General features: G+C 41.5%; 1 protein-coding gene across 1 annotated transcript; it reads right to left on the bottom strand.

Moving 5' to 3' along the window:
* Nucleotides 1-9,101: 9,101 nt before the first annotated feature.
* Nucleotides 9,102-9,671, bottom strand: LOC141641357 (putative mitochondrial protein AtMg00860). Its single transcript, XM_074450024.1, has 2 exons — nucleotides 9,546-9,671; nucleotides 9,102-9,455 (listed from the first exon to the last, which is right to left on the bottom strand). Exons 1-2 carry the CDS (start codon nucleotides 9,669-9,671, stop codon nucleotides 9,102-9,104), a joined length of 480 nt encoding a protein of 159 aa, XP_074306125.1.
* Nucleotides 9,672-10,287: the final 616 nt, after the last annotated feature.

Below are 10,287 nucleotides of genomic sequence, written 5' to 3'. Positions count from 1 at the left end.
TCTTCAAAGCTTCCAACTCTTTAGGTGCCATACAGTACGGTGCTTTAGATATAGGACCTGATTAGAGCTCAACATTGAAGTCGATATCCCTCGTAGGTGGTAACCCCGGTATCTCATCTGGAAAAACATCACTAAACTCCCCAACCACATGTATATCGCACCCGTTAGCTTCTCCATACGCGTATCTGTCACTTGGCAAAGAATCAAGGGATACTTCTTCCTTAATCACGACTTTAATGTCATTTCAGCGATAAACTTACACTTTGGTCTCACAACAAACCCATTATATGAGACCCTGACACCCTTGGACCCTTTAAGGACACCTCTTTTGTCTTCAATCTATCTTACCATGATACTTACCTAACCAGTCCATCCCGACGATGACCTCAAACCCATCCATAGGAAACTCTAACAAGTTGACCGGTAAGTCTACCTCCCCTACCAACATGGACACATCTCTATACAACTTAGAATAAGACACCGACTCCCCAGAAGGTATAAACACCCTATCTTTTACAAGTTCATATTCTCCTAAACCCATAGCTAATGCATGCATGACCCGTAGACACGAAAGAATGGGTTGCCCCTGACTTAAACAAAACGAAAGACGGTGTAGTCGGCTTAGCTGCCGAGTTTTCTGCCTCCTGCTTGCCCATCATAAAGAGCTTCCCGTTGCTTTTCTAACCTCCACTCTGGACCGAGGTAGACGAAGTAGTAGGCTTAGCTGTCGAGTTCTGAGTTACACTGTTATTCGGGCGCTGATAGGACCCTCCATTGTTGCGGTTGAAGCTGCCATTGTTGTTGTTCTTCCCTCCACGATTGCCCGATGACCCAGCTGGCTTGTTGCTAGCAAAACTCTGGCTCGGAGCCTGAGAAAAGTTCCCCTAATAAGTCCCCGGAAAGCCTCCTTCTCCTCTGGCACTGGTACAATCATGTCTCTTATGACCCAGTCCGCCACAATTGAAGTAGGTAAGGTTGGAGTTACCACTAGTACTCCGACCACCACGTCTTCCCCATGCTCGAGATCCTCGTGCATATCCAGATCCTCCAGAAAAAGCCCTAGACTGATCATGGTTGCTCTTCTTGTGGCCCGACTGGTTGCCACTCTCACTCTCTGCCTTTCTCTTTTCAGCGTTTCTTTCCTTAACCTCCTTGGCCAAGTTCAATAACCTTTCAGCATGCCCAGCTCGTGTATATACCTCTTTCAGATCGGTAAGTACCCCAGCTGGTAGTCTATCCATGATCTTAGGTGTCAACCCCTTTTCGAAATGAAGAGCTAAACCTCGCTGACCTAACTGCATATCCTCTGCGTAACGTGACAACTCTAGGAATCGGTGATAGTACTCTGTGACAGTCATATCATCAGCCATGGTGAAAGACTCAAACTTAGCCCTCAGCTTGTGACGAATGTGCTCCAGCACAAAATGCTCCCTCATGGCGCTCTTGAGACTTGCCCACGGTATAGCATCGTATCCCTCGTCCTTGTAGTATGCTCTGGCATCCTCTTTCACATTCTGCCACTAAACCCCAGCCTCACCTCTTTGGTAGTACGCCACTTGCTCCACTGCCATCTCCGCCGGACACTTCACGACCTCAAGAAGACTCTTCATCTCGCTGTGCCAGTTATCGAGCAGCTTTGGCTCACCAGTGCCCTCATAAGTCGAGTGGGTTGAAGCGAGCAATGATGGTGCTTAGATGGGATACGTCCACTGGTTTCTGACTTCTTTAGCGGCATTTTGAGCTGATAAAAGTTAGGAAACGTAAGCACATAGCCTACGGCTGAAAATAAACAAGACCCTCCGCCAAAGAAGCACTCGGCTGAGTATGGTTAAATACTCGGTTGAGTATGGACTACTCGGTCTAGTGATGCTACTACTCGGCTGAGTAATCCACCCTAGTAGCCAACGTCAGAAACATAGAGAACATACTCGATCGAGTATGGATATTACTCGGTCGAGAATGCCTTACTCGGTCGAGTACTACTATTACTCGGCCGAGTGATCACAACCAGTAGCTACTACTACGTAACACCAACCAACACTCGGTTGAGTACTTAGTTACTCGGCCGAGTATTCCCTACTCGGTCTAGTACCCGCCCTGCTCGGTCCAGTCATGTAAAAAAGGAGCTATAAACTTACGATAGCATACTTAAACATACAATTCTATATACAATACTCTACTACCCTTCCAAAAGCCAAGTAATAAATCACATATCATGCTCAAGTCTATCATGTTCAACTACGCAATTCACTTTCTCATATACCACCATGTTCAAATTACACAATTCGCTTTTCATTTCATCCAACAACTTCACAAGATTCATAGCTAAAAGTACAACACACATAACTTTAAACACACAACGGTCCCCAACACACCCCCATGTTGACCGGCTCGAAATTGTAAGGGCCTCAATACGAATTCGGGACATCTCCCAAGTCTTTGCGGTAGCTCCAAACAACTCTCCCTAGGTTCATTTTATTTAGACTCCCTATGTTCACTCGGTTCATTGGTTTTAGGTTCCAGAATCGTCGCTTTAATACCACTTTGTAACACCCCCCCCCCCATACCAAAGTGCCTTACCAAGGAGCCCCCTTGCATGAGAGACTGTTACCATCTCGGTTTCCGGAGGTTAGTATATCAAAAGAAACCATTCCACAACATTTATTAAAGTATATAAGTTAAAGTATACAAGTTCCAAAACCAAATCAAAACATGTTCTAACTAATACTCAAAACAACTGAATCTAAAACAGCTAATCTCGTGACAGCGGAAGCTAGACTCAAAGTGATGACTCCCCATCTCGCCCCCATAGCTAAACACCATCATCACCTGTCACAATCTGCTCACCATCCCCGAATGGATCACCACAGATTTTACAAAACAACACCGGGGTCAGCTCACTGCATAATCAAAATAAGACAAACTACAACAAAGGTAAACAGCTGCTCCACCATCAACCTCCAACTCCCAATCATAACTCATAACTGACTACACACTAAAGTGTGTAGCCCTGCCAGTCAGGGACCGCAGCCTTGCCCACCTAAGCCCCGCTCATCACACGAGCGATAACCCATGTTCATTAATGTGCACATCCCCTCTTGTGGCGGGTTCCACAAAGGGCGAATCAAGAGCGTGAAGCCACTCCCGCAAGTGACTCCACTCAGCCGAGGACGCACCTCGTAACATCAACCATCTCAACTCCAACACCCCATACTCCAATCCACCAACAACAATCAATCAATAATATCAATCGTATCAATTAATCACAACAATGCATCTTAAATCAATTACATAATAAACTGAGTAGGGAAACCCTACCTTAGCACAAATCTGAAACGAGTCAATCAAGAAAGCTGGAACGACTCCTCTACGAAATCTCCACCTAATAATAACCATACAATTCTAATCAAATCATGCACAAAATCCCTTTTCTCCCAAATCACAAAACTAGGGTAAACCCTAAAAGACAAATTGACAAAACTTGTAGAACTAGAGGCTTATCGACACAAGCGACGCAAAAGAAGAATGAACAAGACTCACGAGCAATCCATGAACTTGAGAGAGATTAGAGATGATTAGAGTTACGTTTGAATGTTTAGGTTTTGGTAAAAAGTAATTATGAAACTGTAAATCCCATTTTGTAACTCTAATCCTCTCTAAATCAAACCGCGGAAATAATCACCGTCAGACTGTATACTCGGTCGAGTATAGAGTATACTCGGCCGAGTATTTCCTACTCGGTCGAGTATTCCCATACTCGGTCAATTATTCCTGGATAGTAGATTGACCAGAAATACATGACGCATTACTCGGTCGAGTAAGCAATATTCGGCCGAGTAACAGACTTAGAAAACCGTAGTATTACAATAAGAAACCATAAGTTAGGATTATCAATGCTTGCTTCCGTCTTCATAATTTTGTTAGGGATGAAAATGTAAATGAGGAGCAATTGTTAGCGGAGCTGGATGAAGAAATAAGAAATACAATCCAAGTTGATATTGAGGGTGAGGAAGAGTTCGGACTTGTTTCAACGATATGCTCAACAGAAAAATGGAAAAAGTTTATTGTGACACCCGGTGATAAAGCGGAAAGTAAAAATAATAAACTCAAGCGGAAAATGTGAAATTTTTGAAACTTTTATTTAATAGATAAGGTTTAATATGCGAGGTTCACTAAAATTTGACGGAGAGAAAAATATGCGGAAATAAAATAAAGTTTCATACAAACATGATAATAAAAAAGGAGGAAAATATGACAAGACGAAAATAGGTGAGTTTAGCAAAACGATAAATAAAGTCCTACGGTCAAGGTACTCCCTAGCTCACACATATCTTCACTCTATATAAGTACCAACTAATACCTGTCATTCATGAAACATGAATGCCACAGTCAATGGGGAGTAACTCAAGGCTCTCCCAACCACATTATATCAAAATGAACGTAACCAAGAACTCAAACAAGAAAGCATATTAAGCAATACGCATACAACTTGGGTTATAAGAAAAACATGGGATCATTCATGTTAATAAGATAAGAGAAAACAATGTGGAGTATTAAACAAGCATGTAAAAGGCATATTCAAAGAGTGAAATATGGGAGGATCATGGATACGGTTAAATAATCACGAGTACGAATTCCAATGAAATATGACATATGTAACTATTCAAATTATGCAAGACCTTTACTACTCTTACACTCAATTCCTTCCAGTAGGACGACGATAATATGATACGGTCCTAGCCTAAACCTGGCCAGACTCTCATGATGTAACTTTTCCCGATTCAAAATGCGATAAATATTTTGCATCCGACTCGATCGACAGAACGGAAGTCGAGTACCCCGAATTCGGCAGAACGACACGAAAGAGGCGGAAATGGAATGAGATAAACCAATACTAGGCAGAACGACACAAGTAGCCGTAAAGACAAATCAAGCAAGATGGCATTACATTATGACATTTTCACAAGGATACGACTCATCACAAGTAACTATTCAAATAACTCATCCATATTAGGAATATGATGAAGGCATGAAAATGAGCGACTAATACCCATAAATAAAATATACTAAGTCATTCATACTTGTATAACATGGCTAAACATTTCATTTAATATGTACATGTAACTTGAACAAAATATAGACAAGCGGAAATGAACAATTTGCATTATGTAAAACATGAAATGAAACGTAAATAACTCAAATATGAACCGTTCATAAGTATACACTACGATATAAGGGTGACCCAATAACCACAAGGTATGACCATATCTTGTTATAAGTTAATAGAATGCATGAAAACGAGAAAGGAAGAGGGACACGGGCTGCACAAGCTGTGCTTTGCACCACCCGAATCCAATCCCGTGTTCAACCGGGCCGTGACCAAGCTGCCCAGCCCACGACCAACCACTGCCCAGTTAGTCGTGGTCACTCCCTGCCGAGCCACATCGCCCAACATAAGCCGTGGCCTGCCCCCTCGTGGAACGAGTTTAAAAACCTCAACAACACGACTTACCCAATTGAACCAAAGCATGTAATTAACAGGGAGAATTCATACATATATAAATTCGAGACGGAAACTAATAATTTGCCAATTCAAACAACCAAATATTTATCCAAAGTGTCCTTAGTTTAGCCACCTGAAACAGCCATTTCGACCACCCTTTCACCGTCCCAAAACAGTCCATATTCCTGCCCAAAAACCCGTGCCAAACAACCCAAGTTTCTGCCCAAAAACCCGTGCCAAAACAGTCTGAGTTTCTTCCCAGAAAACCGTGTCAGTCCAGCCCATATTCTTCCCAGAAAACCGTGTCAGTTTAGCCCATATTCTGCCCAGAAAACCCGTGCCAACCAGCTATTTTTCTCTCAAAAAACAGAGTCGAAACAGCCTCTTTTTCCTGTTCAAAACAGTGCCAAACACCGCCCATTTGACCAACCCAAAACTGTATCATGGTGGCCTACCACCCAACCTAGAAACCCGTGCCAACCAACCTGTTTTTCTGCCCTGCAACTGTGCCAAAACAGAGGCACAAACAGCCCCAAAACTACCCAAAACAGCCTAGCTACAAGCTATGGTAAGGCGACTTTAAGACCGATTTTAAAGCATGAGTAAGACGGTATTTTTCCAATACAAGCAAGTCAATTCATACATGTATATAGACATGAGACAGAGGCCAAAAATTTGGTCCAATTTAATAACAAAAGATGACTCAAAGCAGCCCCCAAACATGACTCAACACCCGGTTTCAGGTTATTGCGAGACCGTCTTAAGACAAGTTTTTAAGCATGAAAAAGACGAGAAATCTACCATACCAATGACCCAATACATACATGGATATACACTTGAGACGGAAACCAAAAAATTGGTTCAAATCGACAAGAAAACAACCCCAAACAGTAGCCAAAAATGCGGCTAAAACAGCTCATACACTCGGTTTCAAGGTAGTTGTGAAACCGTATTAAGACGGGAACTTAAGCATGTAAAAGAAGATATTCACCCATTTCAATTACTACATTCATTCTCCCATTTCATAAGGAAGCTAAAGACATAAACTTTACTCAAATTAACCATGTAAATCTTGTATAAAAACCGTCTCATTCACAATGGTACAAAACAAGTAAAAATGCAAACTTTATTCAATAAAAGAGTAAGCTACAACATAAACACACATAAATCTAGCATAATGTCGAGTAACCTATTACCGTTACCTTAGCTTCTTCAATCCTCTATAGAATCATCCACTTCAAAGCTATCCTCCTCCAAATTGTCCAAATTCACACCTAAAACACAACATATAAGGCATTAGTATGAAATCTCGGACCATATATGGGTCAGCCGAAATAATAGAAAAATAATGTTGATTTTTTGCTTACATAAACGGATGGAGAACGGAATGAGGAAGAAATAGGCGTGAAAATCACTTAATTTGGTTAAGAATTGAGTGATTTATGGAGTTTTTAGTGCAGTGGTGGAAATTGTAACATTGGTGATTGGGTGAAGGGGAGAGTTTGCTGAAATTTTGATGGAAAAAGATGATTGCAGGGTTTTAGGTTATGGGTTAGGTGGAGAGAAAAAGATGAGAGGTAGGTCCATAGTCATACTAGGCCCAAACACTTGTTTTAAGTCGATATGCACTAGAATTTACGTCTCAAGTCTAGGAAATAATTATATTTTTATAGAAATTAGGTTTCAAAAAAATATAATTATTTAAATAAGGCGATAAAATATTTTAAATATTTTACTAAAAAATTGGTGTTACAATCACCCTCCTTTTAAAAGGTTTTGCCCTCGAAACTTGAAGCAAGGGAGATTACCTTATGACAACAAACTAGGGTACTTGATACGTATGGTAACTTCCGGTTCCCACGTCTCTTCTTCCACATTACCACACTTTCACAACAACCTTCACCAAGGGCACAACTTTACTCCTCAACTTCTTATCCTTCTTATCCAAAAAGCGAATCGGTCTCTCTTCAAAACAAAGACTAGGCTCAAGATCGGGAATTTCATTTTGCAACAGATGACTTGGGTCGCTAATGTACTTCCTAAGTTGAGACACATGAAAAACATCATGAACTTTACCCAAACTCGGGGGCAAATCCAATTTGTAAGCTATGGTACCAATTCTTTTCACAACATCATAGCTTCCAATGTACTTTGAACTCAACTTTCATAGGAGATACTTACAAGAACACCTTATCACCAAATTCAAACTTCAAGGGTCGACGGCGAACATCAGTATATGACTTTTGGCGATCTTGAGTGGCTTTCCTTCTTTCTCGGATGATCTTCACTTGGTCAATCGTTTTGGCTAGCATGTCGGGTCCTAGATCACGAACATCACTTGCTTGATCCCAACAAATCGGACTACGACACTTCCTTCCATACAAGGCTTTATAAGGAGCCATCATGATAGAAGCATGATAACTGTTGTTGTAGGAAAATTCCACCAAAGGTAAGCTTTCCTCCCAACTAGTATGGAAGTCAAGGGCACAAGCACGCAACAAATCTTCAAGGGTTTGAATCATCCTTTCGGTTTGTCCATCGATAGCGGCATAAAAATCGGTACTCATCAACAACTTACTACCCATAACAACTTGTAAGGCCTTCCAAAATCTCGAACAAAACCTCGGGTCACGATCCGACACGATCACCATATGGACACCATGGTAACGAACGATCTCCTCAACATAGGCACTAGCAACTCGATCTAAAATCCAAGTCTACTTGATGGAATGAACCTAGCACACTTGGTCAACCCATCCACAATTACCCAAACGACATCCTTTCCACCAACGGTCTTAGGTAAAGCCATAATAAAATCCAAAGAGATGGACTCCCATTTCCACAATGGAACATGCAAGGGTTGTAGCAAACCTCCGGGTCTCTTATGCTCAATCTTCACTTGTTGACAAGTGAGTCATTTTCTAACATAAGTCACAATGTCATTCTTCATGTTAGGCTACCAAAATTGGAGCTTCAAATCCATATACATATTGTCTCCTCCGGGATGAATTGAATAAGGGGATAAATGAGCTTCATCAAGAACTCTCTTTCTCAAATCAATGGCATCAGGGACATATACGCGGTCTTGGTAACGAAGATATCCACTAGAATAAATCTCACAATCTTTAGCTTTCCCTTCAAGAAGCTAGGCTTGAAAATTTTCGAAAGTAGCATCATCCACTAAGTTATCACGAGTCTTAGAAAGAAGAACGGCTTCGGCAACCATAACACCAAGGTAATCAAAACCACTCTCCACAAGTTGCAAACTTAACTTACGAAACTCGGTACAAAGGTCAAAGGGAAGCACACGGATAGCACTCAAAGAATGAGTTGACTTTCTACTAAGGGCATCGGCAACTACATTTGCCTTTACCTCATGATATAATAATTCTACATTATAGTCATTCACCAACTCCAACCATCATCGGTGCCTAATATTCAACTCCTTTTTGGTGAAAATATACCTCAAACTCTTATAACCGGTGTAGATACGGCAATGAACTCCAATGAGCTAATGTCTCCACATCTTTAAGGCATGAACAACGGCGGCTAACTCACGATCATGAGTGGGATAGTTCACCTCATGAACTCTTAATTGTCACGAAGTATAAGCAACAACTCTCCTATTTTGCATAAGAACACAACCTAAACCCATCTTAGAAGCATCACAAAACACATCAAACTCTACTCCATCCTCGGGTAAGGTCAAAACAGGAGCGGTAGTCAACCTTCTCTTTAACTCTTGGAATGCTTCCTCACAAGCTTCAATCCATAAGAACTTGGTCTCCTTCTTCAAAGGTTGAGTCATCGGTCTAGCAAGCTTAGAAAAATCCTTCACGATGCGACGGTAATAACCCGCCAAACCAAAGAAACTTCGAATCTCACCAACATCGGTCGGGCTCTTCCATTCCATCACAGCTTCAATCTTTGAAGGGTCCAACATAACACCTTCCTTGGATATCACATGACCAATGAAAGACACCTTAGCCAACCAAAATTCACACTTGGAGAATTTGGCAAACCACTTTTGACGACGTAGAACCTCCAATATAGTACGAAGATGAGCGGCATACTCCTCTTTGGACTTAGAAAAACTGAGAATATCATCAATGAAAACCACAGCGCACTTATCCAAGAACTCACTAAAAGTTCGGTTCATTTGATCCATGAAAATTGCGGGAGCATTGGTTAAACCAAGAGGCATCACCCTAAACTCGAAATGTTCATATCTCGTGCCAAAGGCGGACTTTGGAATATTGGACTCACGTACGGGAATTTGATGATAACCGGATCTCAAATAAATCTTGGAAAAAGTAGAAGCACCTTTGAGTTGATCAAACAAATCTTCAATCCTTGGTAGAGGGTACTTTTTCTTGATTGTAACACGGTTGAGCTCACGATAGTCGATACAAAGTCTCATTACGCAAGGATGGTATTTCTAGCTCGACTGGTTGTACAGCTACCATGCCGTATGTCAAATAGAAAGGGGTGGCCCCATGGGCATCCTAATAGATGTGCGATATCCCCATAAAGCAAAAGGTATCTTTCTTGGCCAATCTTGATAGTTGTCAATCATTTTCCTGAGAATTGTGACAACGTTTTTGTTTGCCGCCTCTACCGCGCCATTAGTTTGTGGTCTATATGGCGAGGAGTGGTGATGCTTGATTTTGTACTTGGCTAGCAATTGCTCAGTCTCAGCTTGGAAATATGATCCATTGTCACTGATGATCTCGTGTGGGCAACCGTATCGACCGATGATGTTGGTTTGTATGAACTTTGCCACG

This window comes from Silene latifolia, chromosome 2 (assembly GCF_048544455.1).
Source record: "Silene latifolia isolate original U9 population chromosome 2, ASM4854445v1, whole genome shotgun sequence".
Classification (NCBI taxonomy): domain Eukaryota; kingdom Viridiplantae; phylum Streptophyta; class Magnoliopsida; order Caryophyllales; family Caryophyllaceae; genus Silene; species Silene latifolia.
The sequence above is the reverse complement of the archived record's forward strand: the minus strand, read 5'-3'. Positions and strand labels throughout refer to the sequence as shown.

Coding starts and splice junctions, on each gene's coding strand:
- LOC141641357 (XM_074450024.1), bottom strand. CDS start 9,671: ATGGATCAAATGAACCGAACTTTTAGTGAGTTCTTGGATAAGTGCGCT. Junction 9,456..9,545: donor ATCTTCGTACTATATTGGAG/GTTCTACGTCGT, acceptor GTGATATCCAAG/GAAGGTGTTATGTTGGACCC.